Genomic DNA, 22,151 nt, shown 5'->3' with positions numbered 1-22,151 from the left:
CCTTTTTGGTTTTGATTCTGCCGTATTGTGTGGCTGTGCTGGGGTAGGGGAAAACTCTGCTTAGGTGGGATGAAAAGCTTGGGAAGAAAAATCCGTGCCTTTTGCTTTTTGATTTGCAACAAACCTATTTCAAACAATGCATTTGTTGCCAATTTCCTTTACTTTTGGTTTTGATAACTGCTAATCCAAACTCCCACTGTGGCTAGCTTCACATCTGAAGTTCAGCTCTTTCTCCAGCAGTCCCTGTTTTGTACCTGTAGTAACAGCAGAAGCTGTTTATTTTCCCTCTGACACTATAGTGACTTTTTTATTTCCCTACTTCTGGACCTTGAGATAGCTTAAAGAGCCTTGACTTTCACAGGGGAAAAAACCATCATCACCTTTCAGCTCTGTGTCCAAACTTCAAGTCTCTGTAATCACTAATGAGGGTTTGGAAAATACAGGCCTGTCTGTCAGTAAATATTAGGGGCCCAGAAATAATGAGGAGAAGTAATTTTGAGGTCTGCTGATAATTTGTCATTTTTGATTTCTGTGTGGAGTGGGAAGTGAGCTACAAAGTGAAAAATCTTTATTTTCATGCAAGTCATAAAGAGGTTTTTGTTAACAGTTTGTGTGTGTACATAATTCTGTGCTGTGATTTAAGTGTTCCCATTAGAAATGCAGAATAGGAAATAGGATCCCATCTGTGAGCAATTTAAGAGGAAGTGAGACAATGGAGTCGATTGCTGCTTCAGTTTAGATAATCAATACAAATATTATTAGTATAGTGATTTATCTTCCAAGACACTTTATGAAAATGTGAATGCCAGACCCTGAAGACAGGTCAATATGATATTATCTGTTCCTGCCTTGCTGTGATAAAGCTTTTTTTTCCACGTAGCTCAAGCAGCTGCTTCACTAAATATTCTTCCTTGGCTGTGATGAAATAACACAGAAACAAAGTTAAGGCTTCTTTTCCTCTTCCATAGCTCTGAAAATGCATCGTGCATATTAGTGCAAAGATTGCTCCTATCTGAAATTTGTACCTGGGGTAGATACTAGATGATCCTTAAGGTCCCTTCCAACCCAAACCATTCTATGATTCTATAATGAAGTTCTGGAAGAAGTCTGCATCATTTTAAATGTATTTCTGGGCCATGAGTGATTCTGTGCACAAATGCTGGGAGAGCTCCTTTGAGTTTATTGCACTTATTTTATGTTAGTGTCTGTTATCAAGACTTGCATTGTGGTATTTGAGGTTTTCCCATATCTAAGCATTAGGCCAGTCATGAATTCAAGTCTGGATGCAATTGAAAGTACCCTGTGAATGGGATAGTCTTCATTTCTGAAAGGTTTTTAAAATTGCTTTTACTTTGGAGAGGGAGAAGGAAAATTTCATCAACTGTCCTGTAGATTTTGGCTTTGGTGTACATTGCCATGTGTGTTTGTCAAGCGGCCGCTGAGATTTGGCCTTCATAAGAAATGTTTGGAGGAAATGAAAAATGTCAATAACGCAGTTAAGAACGTGCCTAATTAAAGGCAGGATAAGGAATTCAGAACTTGGTGTGCAAAGAGCACCCTTTTGCTTTAAGATAACATGGGATCTCACAAGGTTGTTGTTTGAGGCTTAAAGTCAGTAACTTGCTTTGCAGGAGACTTCATGCTGGTGGTGTTGGCCAAGTCACTCAGCTGGAGCATCCCAGTTTAGGTGGTGGGACACTGAGGCTGGGCTGTCTAGGAAGTGGAGAGAAGGACCTTTGCTCTTCACATACAACAAAGTGGCATGAATTCTGTCCTCTCAATGTCCTTATGTGTCCCTCCTTCAGCTTCAAACCAAGGGTTTGCCCCATTTCCTCACCTCTTAGGTTTGCTGTCAGGATAAAAGCATTGCGAATGGAAAGATGCTGAAGAGATGGTGATAATGGAGACCACATCGGTAGTTTGGTTAGAAGTAATTACTTGGTGATTTTAGATGCTGTGAGACCATTCCCGTTTCCAGGTTGGGCTTTCCTCAAGAAAGGTGTTAGACTTTCTAAAACACTAAGGCACTTCAATCACTCAGATTTCACCTTGGCTCTTGTGAAAACCAGATAGTCAGGAATTTCCGCAGCTGCGAGGTGGAGCACAGCAAACATTAACAGCACCAGGAGCATTGTGTGGCCGTCTGGAAGAGGAGGGAAGAGCCTGGTCCCCTACAAAACTACACCGAGCCTCAGGCTCGGCAGAAAGGCGAAAAATAATGAAACCCCTAAGAGGAGAAATTGCTAATGCATGACACTTGGAAATGTGGAAGAGTGCAAAAAGGGAGCTGAAAATACCCCCCAAAAATGACTATCTGTGGCTTGAACGAAATAGTGTCCGATCAGCATTCAGAAACCGCTGAATTCAGGCCGTTCCAATACTGGCATTTTCCAGACTGCCTGCCAGTCGGATGCAGAGGAGAACACGTGTAGAGCGTCTGCGGTCTCAGCGCTCGCTACAAGGGGAAGGCAAGCTGGAAGTGAAGGGAGAGAGAAGGCCCAGTAAAAAATAAACCCTTATTTTTCCTTACTGTCAGGAAGAGAGGGGATATTGGGGTTGGAGGAAGATGGTCGCATGGCTGCACTCTGTGAGCATCCCTTTTAATGAGCTGTGCCAGCAGTAAGTAGTGCATGCATCGGTCCCTGATGGATTTTAAGTATTTTCTGAATGCCCATAGCAGATTCATGCTTTTATGGTGACACAGGAGCTGCGGCCTTCTAAATGTCCCCTGAGCTTTGTGTCCCCGACTTCTGCTGTAGCCACTTTGGGGGTATGCCTGTCCTTTGCTGATGCTGCTTGGAATGGTTGAGCTTAAGGAATCACTGCGTAGTGCTCAGATTTCTTTTGCTCTCGTATCTGAGAGCTGAAATGAATGCCTAAAAGGCCTTCTCCTCCTCTGTATTCACAGCTGACAAAAGGGCACCTTTCTTCCCAAAGCAATAAGAAAAACATCCAGCCATCTGCCATGACTCTGCCTTCTTCTAGCTCCGATGTGTTTTGGGTCTTCTCCAGCAAGCAGTTTCCCCACCATCACGACTGGATGGCAGCAGCGCTGGCTGGAGGGAATCAGCCCCAGGTAGTGCTGTGGAGAGGAGTCCTCCTTCTCCAATGGTGCTTGGTGGCTTCTGATCCTCATCCAAGAGCTGGGCTGGTGGGATGGAGAAGGAGCAGATGTTGTGCCTAAGCAGCGCGATGGTGACGCAAGTCACTGGCATTTGAGCATATGGTAGGTGACGTAGGTTTGGGGTCCTGGCTTCAAGTTGGCAGGGCTGGTATGGTTTGGTTTATACCTGGTGTTCCTGGAGGGACAAGCAGGAGAGGAAATGGGTGGTGGGATGTGCAAGGGGAACTTTAGCAGCAGGGGACATGACCCAACAGCTGCTGGCAACAATGAAGACCTCAGTGTGCAAGGAAGGGCTAAGAATAGGATTGCATGTAAATACCAGATAAATATAAAAAGATAATGTTCAGATGGCCCCAGTGCTTGGCCAGGGACAGTCACGAGGCTCACAGTGTGTCCATGCCCCTCTTTGGGTATGGATTTGAGTGATATCCTGACCACAAAACCCCTGTTACTGCTCTGGCAGAGTTTTGCAGGGGTGAGTGCCGAAGAAGCGTGACGGCTGCTTTGGGTTCCTAGTTTCAGATCACACAACGTGGCCAAGCAGAGGGTGAACTTCACAGCTGCCGAAAGCTGGTCTTGTCCTGTTGGGATCAGCAATGTCCCATGCTCCAGCAGCAAAGGTGCTTGCCTAAAGGAAACTTCAGTATAAATCCCAAATAACATTTCTGCTGGTTGCATGGAGGGATCACAGGGCTGGGTCTCTGTTAGAACTGGGGCCTGATTATCCTCTTCCATACACTCATGAAACTCCACCGCCTTCAGCAGAGCCATTCCTGGAGCTCCTGTGTGAGACTGAAAGGAGATTAAGTGCCCAGCAGTGCTTCCCATTCCTCCTGTGTCTTGCACCTTTGTTAAGACCTTGCATTTCAAACCATTTTAGCCAGTGGGAGGCAAATCAAAGCTGTTAGGTTTTAGCTGGTGACAATGGTCCTGTGCTGCGTGGTGTGCCCAGCCCCTTGCCTTTGTGCAGCATTTGCTCAGCAGTGATTCTGGCCTTTATTTCATTTGCTTCTGCATCTGCATTTGTAACCGTTCTTTTTTCAAGCTAAGTTTCTGACTGGTGACTCATTAGGAGCAAATAGGCAAAAGGATATTGACTTTACACCTACTAATTTGGGGGTGCTAACAAGCAAATGTAAGAGCTCTATAGTTACCGGGTGAATTGTTCCACCTGGGAAGACTGGAGGAGGGGAGGTAAAAAGCATTGCAAAGAAACTGCACTTTTGTTCCCAGCTACCAGCCTTGGTTGTTCTTGCAACCATGAGTTCAGCTGAACGTTTGGCGATCACTGTTGCTGTAACCTGTTTTGAGCTTTGCCAGGATTTTCTAGTGCTGGAACTATTAGACCTGTGTGGGCACAAGAAGAAGCTAAGATCCTAATGAGAAGATGCTAAATATGTTCACTCAGAAATGAGGTGCCCTTTACGCAGCCGGTGGAACAAACTCTTCTTCCTGCAGCATCTGTGAGTGCTGAGGGTGGTGGGTGAGTCAGGATGCACATTGCTGCTGGTGCTGGTGTGCACTCAGAATGGGAGTAAGAGATATATAGTAGCTTTAATAACTAGTATAGGTACTGACAGCAGCACACACCAGCAGAGTGGGATGCCCATTGGGTCAATGTGAGTCAGTGTGCCTCTGTGGACCATGGCTGCAGGGACAACAGAAGTTCATGGTCATGGCCATGGGCAGCTCACTCCTGCTGACGTCTGTTCTCTGTTTCACTGGTGCTGGGGCCCAAGTGAGCCGCAGATGTGTCTGTCCCTCTCCAGCCACATCTCTGACACAGTGATGTGCACCATTAGGTGCAAGACAAAGATGTTGTCTTTCTTAGGAAGAGCACCCTGTTGAAGGGGAGCTGTAGCACAGCTAAGGAGCAATGGTCTCTAGCCCTGATGGTTCTGCCTGGGGTAGAGGGTTGAATTGGATGACTTCTGGAGAGCCTTCCCAGCCTACATTACTTTGTGATTAGGTGAGCATCTTTCAACACAGGTTATTGGAACAGAACTGGCAGATAAAGTCACCAGTGGTCCACTGCTTTGAATGCAGTGGTTCTCCTTTGGGATGCGTTCAGTGGGACCCTTAGGAAGTGGCTTTTTGTGGTTTGTCCCTCCTTTGTCACCTTGTGATTGATGTATTGAGATTTGAAAGAATTTGTATTATTTAAAAGATCAGATGTAGGTAAAGTTTTTTGTTCTACCACTTTGGTCCTTCTGCTCTTTCCCTCAGCTTGGGGTGACTAACTTACATATGTAAAGACAATACCATCTGCAGAGGGGTATATAAACTGTAGTTTATCTTCAGAGGTGCATGCTGCGGAGTGGAGAGGCACACTTTGTACTGGTGCAATAGCCAGTTACCATCTCTACTCCTTTCTAGACACAAATCTGGTTTATTGTGTACTTCGAGTGGAAGGAAGGACTCCCAGTCCTGCTGTATCTGATGTCAGGCTCCCTTTCACTGACTCTCACTCTGCGCTGTGACTGCCAGCCTCACTTCTCCTCCTCCTCCTCAGTGCCTGACCTGTCTGCAGCCAATATCTGTCTCTCAGCAGGAGGAATCTGAGGAAACGCAGCAAACTTCAGCTCCTGGGGCGAAATTGTTGTGCTTTGTAACAGCAAACTGTGTTGAACTAATTGACAACCAGCTTTAAACGTACCACGATCAAGCAAATACATTGATTTATTTTTTCCTCTCTAACCGAGTGTTAAGCGGCTTCCAGCTTGGTTTCCTCCCAAGAAGTGGATAACTCATCTATTGTGTAGTAAAACTGATGGGCAGTTTTGACCTCTATACAATCCTTTCAGTATGTTGCAGGAGGAAGGAGTTTCTTATACTCATATGAATGTTTGACCACTTAAAAAAAGGCAAAACAACAAAAGCCCAACCCACACCACACACAACAACAAAAGATGATCCATTTTCTCTGGATGTCTTTGAAAGAAGCTTAGTTTAGAGACAGACTGGAGAGAAAGGCTATTGATTTTGTTTGACCTCCAAACAGACTGCGGTCAGTATATTTTCCCTGTTGGAAGCAGTTCAGGGCTCTGAATTTCCATGTCAGCGTTTGTATTCTGAAGTGCATCGGAGCTTTTGCTGCTTCTTCAATAAATAGCAAGCTGTAGGGGAAGGTAGTGCTGGTATATATGTGTATTTCTCTCTGGATCTGCCCTTCCTCCTTCTTTTCTGTATAACTCAGTCGTACTGCTGACTGAGCATTTACAAGTCATTTCCACAGAAGTCACGCAGGTTAATGGCTTAAGCTGAGACTACAAGCAACAGTTTTGTAATCCCTCTCTTGCTTTTTCTAGTGCTGAGCCCAGGTCCTTTCACAGCCTCTTGCCTGCACCCATTGCTGTGCCTGGCATGAGGAGAGAAATGCCTTTGTGTACACAGTAATAAACCCTCTAAGAGGTACCATCGCCACTTCTACCCTTGTTATTCTCAAGCTTTACATAGAAAGCTTTCCTGAATCGCACTTGGTCTCTTGCAATGAAACAGAATATTCTGTTTGGTGACTCCTGTAGTACTGGAAATGTTCTGCTCAGGACTGGTTTCCATAGTTTTGTAGATGTTCTTGTGAAATGGCTCATGACTCTAGCAGTTGCCTATCAAAGAGTGGCTTCAAGGGACAGAAGTACCTGTAGGATATATTGATTGTCAGGTTTCTAAATGAACATGTTGGAGCTCCTCTGAGATGAGCAGTACCAGTCAACATCTCTCCATGCTGACGTGTTGACTGTGTTATCTCCTCTGAATTTAACAATAATGCTTCACATTGGTTTGTAAGCTTCTGCTGCTTTACGGTGAATTCAGCACAGTAACTTTGCTGCTGTTGGCACGTCAATGGGCAGCCTGATGCTGTAGGCAGAGCGTCACTGATGTTGGATACTGATTGCTGAGCTCCCCTTTTAGCTTTGGCAGCATGAGCTTCATCTCTAACCCACATGGACAGGTGTTCCTCTTGGTCCTAATGGTAACTCCCTCTTCAGAGAAAGGGTTGGTCTTATTGCCACTGCCAGCCTCACGTCCACTTCTAGCTGCGTTCTGGGTCAGGGTGGAGGCTGCTGGTACAAATGCATGAGAGCCTGCAGTGTATGAGGTCTGCTGACAATAATACAGCATCAGTTTCTAACTGAAGCGCTTAATTTCCCAGACAGCAATAGCCCACTGCATCCCTAAAAGTAATGACTGGTGGAAGATGTATTTGCACAGCCTGTGCCAAGTCAAGCTGAGGCTGCAGCCTGAGTTGTGTGTGTAACTCTAGTGACTCCCTGGAGCAGGACTTTACAGGTTCCCTAGAACCTCTTCTTGCTCTCTTTAGCCCAAACCCCCCTCTCCCTACATCTGAATGTTCAATTACATTAACCCTTTGCAAATGGCCCAGCAAACACCTCAGAGTAGTGAGAGAGACCAGTAACTGTTAAACATTTGCACAAACAGGAACGCAAGGAGCCGATGGGGCGAGATGGTGGGAGGTGATGGATGTATCCCCATGGCTGGAGCTGCTGGAGGTGGGTCCTATGGGTGCTGCCTCCCTGGCTGCCCAGCCACGCTGGCTGCTCACCTCTACCCTGGGTTCTGGTGCTGCCAATTATACCTTGGCTCCAGTTCCCAGGGCTGGTGTGGCAAGTGGTCATCCCAGTTTGCACTGGGCCATTGGGCAGAACAGGGCAATGCAGAGGTGCTGCCATGCTGTCTGGGATGACACATCTCTGGCAGTGCTCAAGACCAGGTTGGACACAGGGGCTTGGAGCAACCTGCTATAGTGGAAGGTGTCCCTGCCCATAGCAGGGGATTGGAACTGAATGAGCTTTAAGGTCCCTTCCCACTCAAACCATTCTGTGATACAGCAATAATATTCATCAGCATTCTGCTCGTCTGAGGAGTAAGTAGTCACAGGCTTGTAGCCTGAGCATAGATTGGTTTGTTTAGGTACTACTCCCCCCCAAGGTCATCATGAAGCTTGGTTAATTAATAAGCAGAAGTTTTGCCAGACCCCTGGGTGGCAGGTGATGTATCAGTAAAACATGTAATTGGAAACACGGGGAGACCAGTAAAGCTGTATGTTATCCTATTGCAATGGCTCCTATAGGTGGTCTCCAGTACACTGTGATGGTGGATCAGGAATATGACAGTTTCTTGCTAATGATCTAAATCAAAAACTAAGCAAGCGCAGAGAAGCAAAGGTGTCCTTGTGTTTTAAGTGCCTGTAATCTGTTTCTAAGAGCTGGGTACCAAAATATCCCTTTGATTCTCAAAGGTAATTGTACCTCTTAATTAGCTGGAGAAAAAAAACCCCACCAGCCTGAGATTTTGCTATATAAATTATAATTAACCCCTTGGCACTGGAAGTTGAGATTTCCTGCCCCGGAGCACAAATGCAAAACGCATTAGCAGCACTTAACGTCAGGCACTCTCGCCCACCGCAGCCGAGGGGTCAGCTTGCTACCCCATAAATACTGCCGCGCTCCCGGGTGCGGGAGGAAAATGGCAGGGAAGCCGCGGAAACCCGAGGGGAAGCACTAAATACACCATTCGGGGATGTTTGACCTGCTTTTTTGTCAGAGCTGCGAATGCCCCAGCAGGAAGGACAACACAGAAGGATAAAACCCCAGCCCGCGGTGAGGAGATGGGAGCAAGGAGAGGGATGCTTCCCGGCGAGCGGCTTTGTTGCCGGCATGGCTGGTTGCCTCGCCGGGAGAATGGCTCTCAGCGCTGCCGCCTCACACACCTCCAGCGAAAATAATTGTCTGGTGCCAGACACACTTGGCTGTGCCTGTTGTGTGCAGAGCGCCGGCCACCCACTGCTGGCATTCACCAGCATCCTGCTTTTTTGTCTCCTTTTCATCCGGGCCTGTTGGGGGATGAGCTTTAACTCTTCACACCGGAGGTGGACCTGCAGTGGGACACCGGGGAGCGGGAGGCTGGCCTGAGCCTGCCTGTGCAAAGGGTCTCTGCTCACTTCATCTCCTCAGTGGAGGGCCAGGCCTAGTGGGCACCAGGATTTAGGGAAAACCATCTGCTTCTCCCACCAGGAGCTTGCACAGAAGCTCCTTAGTTCCAAGTTAGCAGGTTCCTTCGCTCCTTTGGTGCCCTGGATGAAGAAGTGAGCCTCTTACGCATGGGTCAGTGCCAGCGCAGCTGCAGCTCTGTGCTGGGCTCTTGCAGATAAGGTGGTGCTTGCCAAAGGCTGTTTCTTGCCCCATGGGTTGCGTGGTGTGTCCTCAGGCTCCTTCATGAGATGAGGGGTGTCATGGGCAGTGGCAGCTCCTGCAGTGGCAGCAGTGGCTCACTGAGCTGGGGTGGTGGCAGCAGCTGTGGGGTGACTTGGCCACAGGCACCTTCCACTAGAGCAGCTTGCTCCAAGCCCCTGTGTCCAACCTGGCCTTGAACACTGCCAGGGATGGGGCAGCCACAGCTTCTCTGGGCACCCTGTGCCAGTGTCCTGGCGGGAGGAGGGATGTGCTCTCAGGTGTGGGGTAGCAAGTGCTGGAAAGAGGGCTTGTGCCTTGGGTCTTATCCTTTGTCTGTGTGCCTGGAGGTTTCTAAAGTGAATGACATGCTGGTTACAGAGCTGTCTGAAGAGCCCTCCAAGATGAACATGCTCTGTTCATGTTGGGACAGGTATAGGCTGGACACCAGCAGCAGCAGCGTCACCTGCAAGCATGGCACTCGCTGCCGCAAGGGACTGTTCCCTGTGCAGGTCCCCAGCGCCACCGTCTCTGGTGTGGAGAGAGGAGAGGAGGATGCTCTGGTGCAGGGAGGAGAGAAAAGGGCTGAAAAAACTGGACTGGAAACATAGGGCTGAGTCTGAGCTTCATAGGTGACCTGGGTCTCTACAGAAACTGAAACTGGGATAAGTAACAATAATACAGCACAGATTCTACATTGCTAATGCTGATTCTTTAAACCCAAAATAAGCCCAAATAATACCCCAAAATTAGAGATTCTGACTTTTTTCTTTGCTGCTCTTGGTTATAACACCACAGATGAGGACTGGGTTAGTACTGTACTTGATTTACTTTTTATATAAAAATGAAACATGGGATCTCCTTTTCTTAATCCAAACACTTATGGTTTGAATGTGGGATTGTATTTGAGATTTTTAAAGCGCATTTATTAAAACATAAAACTAATTTTACAGTTCTGACAGGTCTTATTGAAGTACCCAGTGCCAGATGCCTTTTGTCCCAAATGACTCTAGGAAAAAAAAGCCCCAAACATGTAGAACTTCTCATGCAATTAAAATGCAGTAAAAAGCAAGTAAATAATCTTACCAACAAAGGGGTAATAGTTTAAGAAAAGCCCTGTGATTGATGTGTTTCCAAAAATAAATATATGGAACCAAAGGTGCTAAGGGAAAGTTAATGGGATATCTGACTTCTTGTTGTTATTTCTGTTGCTGCTGCTCTGAGAATAGTTGGAAGAATTGTGCCGTGTCTGTTAGGGAGAGATGTTTTCCAAGGGACTGATGCAGAGGATACTGCAACAAGGTGCTTCACTCAAGGGATTTGCTTTGCAGTTTGTTCCAAAGGATGTTTGTCCCCAAACAAGGTCAGTTCTTGTCTATGGCTCTTTCAAGCCCTACCCCAAAATAGTCATACTCTTATCTAAGAATGACAATTTTCTATATTTCATTTAAGAATATGTCAGATATCTTTGAAATTCTGGTTGCATCCATTTGTAAGAGCAGACCCTGTTTAGAATCTTAAAATATAGAGGAATTTTCCCCATGTGCCAGAATGCTTTTTTCTGGCAGGTTGTGCTGCTGCCTCTGCTCCTCTGGGTTCCAGAGCCACAGGAATCCCACTGAAAATACTGGAGCATCCTGCAACTTTATTTTCAGCATATTATGTTAGTTACTGGAAGAAGGGAAAGTTACAATGAGCCCCTCGTTTATATTCCTGTCCGTAAAATTCATTTTCATAATTTCAACTCTTAATGGCACGGAATAAGAAACCTTCTTGGTGGACCTTAACACCTTTGTATACAAGGAATGGCTGATAATCTAAATTCAAGTAGCACTGCAAATGCTTTACACATTTCTCCTGATTAGCCCTGTTTTGGAGCACTCACAAATACAACAATGGATCCTGGACGGGACTAACTTTCGGAGCATATGAAACCATCATGGTGTTGGCATACAGGAGAGATTTATGTGTTTGGGACTCCTTGATAAGGGGATATGGTGATGGTAACATCACACCTACTTCATTGCTCAGTATGAGTAGCCAACCACCGGGTTGCCCAAGAGAGGTGGATGAGTGCTTCAGGGTAAGTGTGGTCTGTCCTGTGCTTCTGGCCTCAAATGAAGTGGCTTTGGAGAAGTGAGAGTACGTGGGGCTCCCATAGTTGTCATTCTCTGCTTATTGTTATTTTTGTGTGCATCAGTATTTTCATTGGGTTCAGCTGAGACTGAGAACACGAGAGTCAAAATAACTTGAGCAGGGTTTGTTCTTGTGGTAATCCTAACCCTCCGCGGGACAAGGGAAGGTTCACGTTATTTCCAGACCCAAGAGACTCCAGTGCTTTGGACGCATTTCAGCTGGGCGCTCAGGGCCAGGTCCTGAAGTCCTTGTCTGTTGGGCTTGACTGTGTCAGTAGCAGTTTATTCAAATGAGAATGATCAAAGACATGAGGGTTTGGCCCTTTATTTTTCATTTTAGGTGCTTTTTCAAGCATAACAGAGCTTCTGAACTTTTTCTGAGGCTCATCCTTCACTAATTCCAGACTCGGAGCCTGGCAGCTTGTCAAGCAGTTTTCCTGCCTCTGTAGAAATGCTGTCCACTTGAGCTGTGTTTGGAGGCTGCAAGACACCCTGGTGAGATAGAGGAATTTCTGTGCTAACGTTTTAAACGTTTCTCTTTCCAGGCCTACTGAAGTCATTGCAAGTTTGCAGGTGGCAAAGTTCAGGGCAGAAGTTGTTCACTTCTGCTCCCCGCCCAGGGGTTTTTAAAGCACACAACCTATCGCCAACAATTTTACTGAATCTTGTCTAAATAAGCTTATTCACCATCATGGAAGGAACTGCCAAAATATTTCTAGTGTCTCTCATGGTGAATTATGTATAAAACATCTGCAAGAGGCCAAGTCTGATTCCCCACTGCTTAATCCTGTTTTCTTAGATCTACAAATGGGTGCAAATGGCTCCGTGTCAGAATGACAGTATTTTACACTCATTTTTCACATGGGTAAATGATGACTGGCCACTGGGTACTGTAGGTTTGGGCTGGTAATATGGTACTGATAATGTCCACTTTGTCCTCAGATATGTTTTATTTGTCATAGAATCACGGATGCAGGGATTTATTAAGCTTGGTTTTAGGTTGGACAAAATCTCTAGGACCTACCTTGGTTTTTATTCTGGTCTTATGTCAGCTAAGCTGTCAAACAATTTTTATCTGCATGGACTGATAAAAGACCTCAAATTAGCAAATTTTCATATAAGCTTCTCCCACGGCGTGGTGAGTAGAGTTAGTTTATAGGGGCTGTGTCTGGAAGCTTTGTCATCCTTTAGGAACCCAGGCAGTCCTCTCCAGGTTTCCTGCAGCCCCTTTAGGCACTGGAGCTGCTCTAAGGTCTCCCCTTCAGGAGCCTTCTCTTGTCCAGGCTGACCCAGCCCAGCTCTCTCAGCCTGGCTCCAGATCAGAGCTGCTCCAGCCCTCACAGCATCTCCGTGGCCTCCTCTGGCCTCGCTCCAGCAGCTCCACGTCCCTCTTGTGCTGCTGCCCCAGAGCTGGATCAGGACTGCAGGGGGGGTCTGCCCAGAGCACAGCAGAGGGGCAGAATCTCCTCCCTGAGCTGCTGCTCACGCTCTGGGGGTGCAGCCCAGCACACGGGGGGGTTCTGGGCTCGAGCACACACTGAAGCTGGGTCATGGGGAGCTTTTCATCAACCAGCACCCCAAGTCCTTCTCCTCAGGGTGTAACGGTGTGACGCGCTTAAATAGCAGAGGTTTCGCTAGAGCGCAAGTGATATTTTATTACTCTAATATCCTGGTCTGTGCACCCTGTGGAGTTAACTGCTGCAGCAGCTTGTCATGCTTGCACATCTGTCCTGGGCTGGGTGCTCAGGCTGGCGTGGTTGGCACCAGCGTGGAGATTTCCACATGTCTTGGCCTTGTGTCATGTAGACATGCCCTGTGAGCGCTGCGGGGATAGCTCAGCATCCTGGAAATGGGACAGGACGTCTTCGTGGTGTTAGATGGTGGTTTGCAGATGGGAGAGCCTGAAAGCAGCTCCCAGAGACTGAAGCTCTTATTGATAGTACAGAGGTGAAATCCAGAAAGGGGTCTTCCTCAGAGGGAAATGGTAGCCCTTGTTTCTCTGTTAAAAGTGCTGTGATCCTGCACTTGTCTCCATCACATCTATGGATGTGCTCCATGGGGTGATTGCAAGTAGTCAGGGCAAGGAGATAGCCCTGCATAGGACTAAGGAGGAGGGGAGCTTACAACTCTGTGTCCAAAGCTGTGTTCCCAGCGTGTCCAGCCATGCAGCTGGTGGCAGAGGCGGGATGCTGAAGCCAAGTAGGGGTCTTTATCAGCACTTGAGACTTCCGATGTGTGTGAAGTCCTTTGTGTGAAAGTATTTGCAGGATCAGGTTGCTGCAGTGTAAGTGCCTTTGAGGTCTTTGCTGCATTATAGATTTTCTTCTCATGTCTCCCATGCAAATATTTAACCTGTCTGGTTCCTGAGAGCTACTAAGACTGTTACATGGGTGGCAGGTTGTCTTTGCAGTCACTCCTTTGTTCACACAGAGCCCTTGGTCCTGTTCCCCTTCCCAACCCAAAATCTGTCAAGAAGTACAGTGGGACTTGGCACTTGGTGTATATTGAAGTGTTGATGCTCTGAGGGGCTCATGCCCTCTAAATGATGCCTTTTCCCTTACTGCTTCAGCTGACTGAGCAAAAGATACAATGTTTAATGGAAAATCTCATTTAGAGAAACAGCACTCTGGGGTAAGACAGGGTGTGCTGCTCCCTGTGCTGTCCCCCTGCTCCAACACCTGGTTGTTCCCTCGCTTGTGCGAAGTGATGCCTTAGAAAAGTAAATACCTGGAGCCTGTATCTTGGAGCTGCTCTCACTCCTCCTCCCCTCAACCATCCCTTTTAATAATTTGACATACATATCCTATGCTCGCTGAAGACAGACTGGATGAGCTAATTGCAGTGGTATGTGGGTCAGAGCTCTGCCCTCCTGAGCACCAGCCTTATTGGTTTTGGTGGTTATTCCTGATTTGCACCTGACTAATTGAGAAGGCGATTGGGTTGTATGAGTTATAACTGTTTAAAATGGTACAGTTTGGAGGAATATACAAGTGTGCAAACAGAACTGGAGGATGCAGCCTACATTCCCTCACTTGTTCATAGCCTGTGGGCCTTATTAGACCCTCCAGACTTTACCTAATTTCGGAGCTATTCCCTTGTCATTACATCATGAATGGGAACTGGAGACAGGGTCATTCTCTCCTATGTTGCGGTCACGTAAGGGACTCACATGGTTTTGGTAGGGGGTAGGCTGTGTTTGAACAGGTTTCAACTATTTTAAGAACCCTTGGCCATGCTGGGGTTCACACTGGAAGATTCAGTCTTATCAGAGAGTAAACTTTACTCTCCCATCAGATACAGTATATGCTGTGAGCTATGGAAATGTGCTTGTCTGGGTTCATAGCACCACAGTAACTGAACTGGAAAGCCTCTCTCCATCACAGGCGCTGCAGTCCCAGCCTCGGCTTCTCTGTACATCGTCTCTCTTCATCAATTGGAAATGGTTTTAGATGCTGAGAATGGCTTCCCCAACTTCGTAATTGCATCAGACAAAGGCAACAAAATCTTGGTCTTCTCTAAGCACCCTTTCCCCAGGAAATCTGTGTTCTCTGGCCTGCTTCAAGATGCCAGTGGGCAGCGTAAGCAGCAGCACTTTCTGTCTGTGGTTCAGTTTGTGGGATTTTTACCTGCAAAAGAAGTAAAAAAAATGAACGGTGGATAGACTGAAAGTACCCAGTCCTTCTGCACCTTCCTTGTTTTCCCCTTTATCTCTTTATTTATCTGAAACTGGCTGGTGTTAAGGATTTTGTGATAGGTACATGTAAACCTTACTCATCTTAGGTGCCCTCTTTCTCTTTTCTTTGCCCGTGCTTTTCTGGCTCCCGTCCTCCCACTCCCAGGATATATTTGAAAGATAATTTGGCATATTTTCTGCCACCTTCACATATCTCCCTGACTTCATGTTTTCTTAGCTGGAAGATAGCTTTTCAACATATATATGTAATCCTTTTCACCTAGACTTGTGAGGAATTCCAGTCTCTTCCAGTGGGAGTTTTCAGGAAGGTTTAGGTTAAATGGGCCAATAAGGCAAAAGCATGTAGCAGAAGATCTCACCCTCTAAAGACATCTTTTCTCTTTTGCTCTTTCTTTCCCCTGTTGGAAAATATATCAGAATATCTAGCTGTCAAAGAATTTAAACAATAATACCTGATCTGAACGCTGGAGTGCAGGGCTGTTGAAAATAAAGATTGTAATCTCTCTGATGTATCCAGGGATTAATGGAGCTGGGAGTCAGGTGTCTGGAGCAGCAGACTGCTGCGGGGACACTGCCCTGGCTTGGTGGGACCTATTTTACCTGAGCTCTCAATGGAAATTCCCTTTGATTTTCCCTAATGCTTTTGTTGTGGCTGTAGAATATTGCAGAGACCAGACATCAAGCCAAGTTTATGTGAAGTTAATTCCTTTTGGTGGTGACTGAGCTTTTCCCACACCATGTGCGAGTGCGGTGGGAGATCTCAGCAGCTCCTTCTGCTGGGCCAGCCTCCATTCCCCAGGACCTCCTGTGGCAGTGTTCAGGGCTGGGGTTCATCCCTGCTGTTTTTATCTGACTAGATGGCTGCCTGAGGTCTGGCCCCTGAGAGCATTTAGGGAGATGCCTGTTGTGAAAAGGAGAAATCAGCTGTAAGAGGTGCCTTAGGCTGGAAGCCAACTGGGTTATGAACCTAACCCTAAAGCCACACTGATCTGTCCTGTGGGAAAGAAGGTCGAGGATCCCTAGAAATAAGAACACATCCCCAGCATCTTGAAACTCAGATTTTTCAGAAGCGGGTACCTCCGGGTGCCCTTAGCCTGCAGGTTGTCAACCAGGGTCACAGCGGGGAGCAGACAGTGCCAGCTGAGCCTCCTTCCTCTGCTTCCCACTCCTAGGCTTTGGGTGCAGGATGACCCCTGGGGCTTGCAAGCCCCCCACAGGATGCTGGGGGATGTATTTACTGGATTGACATCTATTGGATGCTGGTCCATCCAATGCTGCTTGGTCCAGCTGTGGCATTAGCCCAGGAGGGATCTCAGCGCCGGTGTAACCTCTGCAGCTCGCAGGAAAGGTGACTTCCATTTAGTTTTAAATTATGACATTATTTTTATTAGCTCTTTAAACGTTATTTAAATTCTTTATTTAAAAAAAGGGGGAGGAAGGTATCATATTTTAATTAGCAGCGGTGCCAAAGGAGACCTAGATTAATTATTTGAAATCACTCCATCCAGATGGTTTTAATTTTCACAGCAGGGAACCGGCATCTTTTTAAGGTGATATTTTTCAAATTAAAATCAGCTTGGATATTACTCACACTGGCTGCAAAGGGAGGGGGTTTGTCCGTCTGAGCGCAGGCTGCCATGGGGACCTGCCTTGGAGAGATGCAGGGTACCGACTGTCCATCACAGCTCAAGGCTCGCACATTGGAGGGTTTTATCAATGTTAGGTCCTGCTTGGGCTGGCCACAACCCGTATCTAACATGCAGCATTATGCCTGGCAGCTTTAGTCACAGCACTGAGACTGGAACAGACAAGGAATGCCTTGCAGCCTGGTGGGGAACTTGCTGTGTCCTGTTCGTGCTTGTGCGAGCTGTGGAGCCCTCACTTGACCCCTTTGGTGGGTGGCCCTGGGCCCATTGGCTGCCTGGCTGGATTCAAACCTGTAGATCTGTGGGTGACTTCTCGACGCTGTGGTTGGTGGCCGTGGTTCTTGGGCCAATCTCTGGGACCTCTTCCCCTGTGTGCAGGCTGCTGCTCTCCCCCTCTGAGGTTGACCATTAGTCCTTTGCTTGCATGCGGGGAAGACCTTTCACAGACACCTCTTTAAAGACTGTCAAGGGCAGGTTGGATGGGGCTTGGAGCAACCTGCCCTAGTGGAAGGTGTCCCTGCCCAAGGCAGGTGTTGGAGCTGGATGAGTTTTGAGGTCCCTTCCAACCCAAATCAATCTAGGATTCTATACCTTTAGCTATTCCCTTGTCTATTAATGCTGTGTTGCATCTGAGCAGCTTCACAGGACTTCTCGGAGCAGTCAGCGTTCATCAAGTTATATACCAGTATTGGTTAGTCTCCCCTTGAAGACCTGTCTTTGACTCTGTGCCATCCTTCCCCATCCTGGCTTGGCTTATCTTGATATCCTTAAAATGATGGGATATTTCTGGTTCAGATGGCTCTTCCTCACTTAAGTGTTTGCTGGTTCAGTTCCCCCTTGGCAGGTGTGGAGGGAAAAGCCTGCAGCACCCAGTTGTCACTTGCAAGCTGCTTTCCATCACAGACACCCCAAAAACATGGTGCAATTCTGAAAGACTTAGATAAATTTCCATATTTATGTTTGATTGCAAGTAATATTCTGCTGTAATACAGGTGTTATCCCAGCTGCTGTCAGAAACAAGCTATTCTTTAAATATATCCCCCTTGATAACAGGTTTAACAAATACATCTAAATAAATGTAAGTAGCTAGTAACTGGAAAACCCTGAACTTGCATATATGACTGAGCTGCAAAGGGAAAACTCTGTTTAGGGCCCTTGTGAGTTAAAGGTTTGTGATATTTGCACTGCTGCAGAAGCCAAAAGCTGACTTTACAAGTGGGAAAAATATTAATGTGTTTAAATGAAACAAACTCCTATTTCTATCCCCATGGTAAATCCTTACAGTGAACGTATTTGCTCTTAGAGAGTTTTGAAGTTTGAAATATGAATGCCAAAAAGAATGTGACTTTTTGCAGCACAGATCAAACATTCTCCAGAGTCTGGCAAAGGCCGTGTTTCTACGGTACGGCTCAGGTCTTACAAGCGTGAGTATTTCCAGAGCAGGACCGTGGATTTGCACTTGCTGACACTTACACATTCTTGCATTGTGTTTCGACCATGTCTCCTTTCTCCCCCTCCATATCGGAGGTGGATCTGAACCAAAATGGCCAGCCTGCCTATTCCTTCCTCTCCAGGGAAATTCCTGGAATCCGAACCTTGAGCATGACTGGAATTCGTGTTTAGATCAGAGGTGGAATAAACCACTGAATTTGGCAGTGTCTAGGTTTTTGAGATGAGGATGGCACTGTACATACACATCTGGGTGGCAGCTTGGCACCTCTGCAAATACAGTTGTGTCAGGGCAGGTGGTTTATGAAGATGCAGCAGAGATCTGTCCTCTACCATGGCTCCTGGCAGTGCTGCAAACCAGCCCTGGCCTCAGTAAGCATGTGAGGCACTATGAGATTGGCCATATTTCTCCTAGCTAGAGATGGAGTCATGGACCTGGACTGCCAGAAAGCAATTGGTGACCTCTGGGGAACGTGGCTAGACACACAGAGAATGTCTGCAGGGCAGGTGTTCATCAGACAGAACAAGCAGCACCGAATTTCTCCCCTGCTAGCTGTTGTGGTGATCTTCAGGAGATCACTGTGATGTTTTGCACCACAAGTGTGTGGCTGGACCACTTCCGTGCAGTGTTTGAGGGCTGCTGGCTGTGGAGAAAGGGTTTTTATTCTTGTCATGTTAACCTTTTTTCTTCATGAGGGTAAAATCCATGTTCTTACCCTCTGAAAACCCTCCTGTAGTGTGAAGGAGAACTCTAGCCCTGAGCTTTATTGCTGATGGGGAAGTGGGGTTGGTGTAGATAGATGGAGCACACACGTGTATGTGCACACTCTGTGCTAAACCGGCATTAAACCCAGAGCATCCATACAGGGGTCAGTGGAGATATGCTGTATCTGCACCTCTGCCTGAGCCTGGAGCTCAGCCCTGGGTGGTTCCTTGCGTTGGTCACTTGCAGAGCATCCCAGTGTGGTGTGGCTCAGGTGGAAGTAATGGGACCATGTGCTGATGAGCTTTGCATGCTCTGACTTAATGGGACCACATTGGTAAATGCTTCTTTTTCTCTTCTTCCTTTACAAGCCCAGCTTCTAGTGGAAACAGACACTTTTGGCAGTCAAGTCCGGATCAAAGGGAAGGAGACAGACTTCTACCTTTGCATGAACAGGAAAGGCAAGCTAGTGGGGAAGGTAAGTGTTTCCTATTAATTCATTTGTAACATGAGTGTTACCTTCAGCAGCCTCCTCAAGGCTGTAATGATGTGTCTGAGCTTTGCCTGTCAGCCTCAAATGAGAAGCAGGACGGAGAGGATGTGGGGTTTGAGAGGCAGCCCATGCTCTTCCCCAGCCCCCCTCTGTAATACTTTGCTCTGCAGTCAGCCCTGGGATCCCCTGATGACGCTTTGGATACGGATGGGTTTGTGCTTTGCCATTGTGTTGACGTGAGGTGTCATCTTGGCATCCCACCATCGAGGCTGCCTCCACGATAACTTCATTACTTGAACCTTCTTTGGAGGGGGATTCAAAAGAAAAGGACAAGCAGAGGGCTGTGTGGGGAGGTCAGCACCAGGGAGGTAGGCACAGAAGGCTCCTTCCAGTGGTGAGCCAAGTGATGCTGTGGCAGGGCTCTTACTGGAATCCAAGCATCACACTGGGGCTGGGCCTCACGGTTCTAGCATTACAGGATATTTTATTACTTTGGATCCCTGCACCATGGAAGCATGCAACAAATTACAGCTATTCACCCATCTAGCTTAAATCCTTTGCTGCAGTCATACTTTTCTGTGTATTAGCTTGCTTTTGTAACTTAGGCAGTTCTTCTGTATTGTTGGCGAACCTAGGAGCTTGCTAACCAGGTAGGAGCTTGCTCAAAGCTATACTATCACCAAAAAGTAAAGGTAAAATAGAAGATCTCAAAGGCCCCTCTCCTCCACTGCCTGCACTTTACACCCCAGGAATTAAAATCTGGCATCTCTGTGGCTGTTAAAAAGGGAAGCTGAGTTTTGTTTTGAGTCAATGCAGTGAAAGCCGCTCTTCTAATAGAAACCAGAAACCAGGTTGCTCTGATGAAGCAGTATTTACTTCTGTGGTCCTGAGAGTGACACCTGCGGGACAAGTGCCTTCCCCTCCTGTCCCTGTGCGTGGTGTGGATGCTCCTGAGCCTGAATCTCCCGCAGCAGCCTTGGCTGAGGCAGCCAGCTCCTGCCTGCTGCGGAGCTGCTTGGCAAAGCAGGCAGCATCCAGGATGCTGCTCCAGGTTGGTAGGGAGTTGGGAATTGGTGCTCCGGGAGGGCTGGGCTGAAGCAGCCGGTTCCCTCTGCTTCCTGCACTTCCGTGGTGCAATCAGTCTCTGGATGAGACACTGTTGTTTGATCTTGGACAGGGAAACTTGGGTTTTAACCGGATTTAGCCCTCTCAGGACACACGTGGGTGCTTTTAAAGACTGCACTGAACACAAACCTTGCCTTTGATTTTGATTCTTTTTGTGCTTTAATTTTCCACCCTTTAAATGTGATAATTGAGTTTTACCCTGAAACAGTATAAGAATAATTTTGTTAATGTTTATGAGGTGCTGATACCACAGTAACGGAGACCTTAGAAGCATTCAAACTAGGCAGGGTAAAATAAGCATGAAATCTTACCTTTTTCTTCAATTGACCTTAGCCCAGGATGGATCAGCAGTGGTGCACAGTGCAACCCACATCCTTTTCTGGTCTAATCCGAGTGTCCAGGAGCATCTTGGCAAAGTCAGAGGCTGTTTTCCAAAACATATAGTATATTTTGGCAAGATTCATCCCTTGATTGGGCCCACTGGGCACCAAGGCAGGACAGCTCTTTAGCTTGTCACCTTTGGTGCAGCATCAAGGGGCTGTGGTTTGTTTTCTTGATGTGCTTTTCATAAGATTAAGCTGGCAAATGGGTTGTTGTTAAAAACATAAATAAATCTGTCCTTGTCAGTGTGAGCCTTCCCACCGCAGACTGCTGACAAGTTCACCAACCAGTCGACCTGAGCAGGAGGGGGTACGGAGCATGGCGTTTGGAAGGAAAATGTTCCAGACGCGTTGCCCGTATTAACAGCTTCTCAAGAGCTAAAAGAGAAAATAATAGCAGGGCTTCTTGATACCAAGGCGTGTGGTTTTAATTAGTATCATAGTTTCAGCTCTTTTTGTGGCAAGAGTCTGAGGGAATGCTTTTTAGCTCGAATGCTCTAAACATCTAGAGTAAACCCCAAGGAAAACGTTAGATAAAAGTTATGCCTGGGCTTATACAAATATTTAAGTTCAGTCTGGGGGTGGAAGGGAATGAGACCCATAAACTGATTGTTTCATGGTCGCCCCCGTATGTTGATTTGGCAAGAGAGGAGCCATGGGACCAACCCGGGTCTTTTTCTCTGCTCATTTCCTATTGCCTTACACTGCACAATCCCTAACAATACCAGCATATGCCATCTGGCTTTGTTCTCCTCCTCAGTCAGCAGTTTTGGACACCCCCCCCCCAGTTGAAAACCTGCTTTGAATTTAGTCCTTTTTGTTTCCCATAATCACCTACAAAGGGTATTACAGGCTGGAGCAGGTTGTTGTTCTCAGCTGGAGTGGGTGATGAATGCAAGAGCTGCAGAGATGGGGCTTGCTCCACACTTCAGAGCCAGTTGTGTTGCAGGCAAACAGACCAACCCATAGGGCTGAGAAGAGCAGCCTTGTGTATTTTCACTCATTTATCAGAAATTGCACCCATGGCAGCGTTCCTGAGCAGGAACCATCCGATGGAGCTTTCTCAGGAGCCCCAAACCTGGTGTTTTCTCCCTTGCTTGGTTGTTACTGCATGTGTGTTCATGGCCAATGTTGGCCAAAGCAGTTGTTGTGGGTTTCTAACCCAAATAAGGTTTCTAACTTTATTTATTGTCACAGCATGCAACTGTGAG

General features: G+C 46.9%; 1 protein-coding gene across 2 annotated transcripts in view; it reads left to right on the top strand.

Moving 5' to 3' along the window:
- FGF18 (fibroblast growth factor 18) overlaps window positions 1-22,151 on the top strand; it is a 71,406-nt gene that overhangs the window by 33,472 nt on the left and 15,783 nt on the right. For both annotated transcript variants that reach the window (XM_080627137.1, XM_080627136.1), the window contains one exon: window positions 19,314-19,420. In XM_080627137.1, coding sequence (XP_080483263.1) covers window positions 19,314-19,420 — 107 coding nt within the window. The remainder of the gene's footprint in view (window positions 1-19,313; window positions 19,421-22,151) is intronic.

Source organism: Psittacula echo, assembly GCF_963264785.1.
Source record: "Psittacula echo genome assembly, chromosome: 11".
Classification (NCBI taxonomy): domain Eukaryota; kingdom Metazoa; phylum Chordata; class Aves; order Psittaciformes; family Psittacidae; genus Psittacula; species Psittacula echo.
The sequence above is the reverse complement of the archived record's forward strand: the minus strand, read 5'-3'. Positions and strand labels throughout refer to the sequence as shown.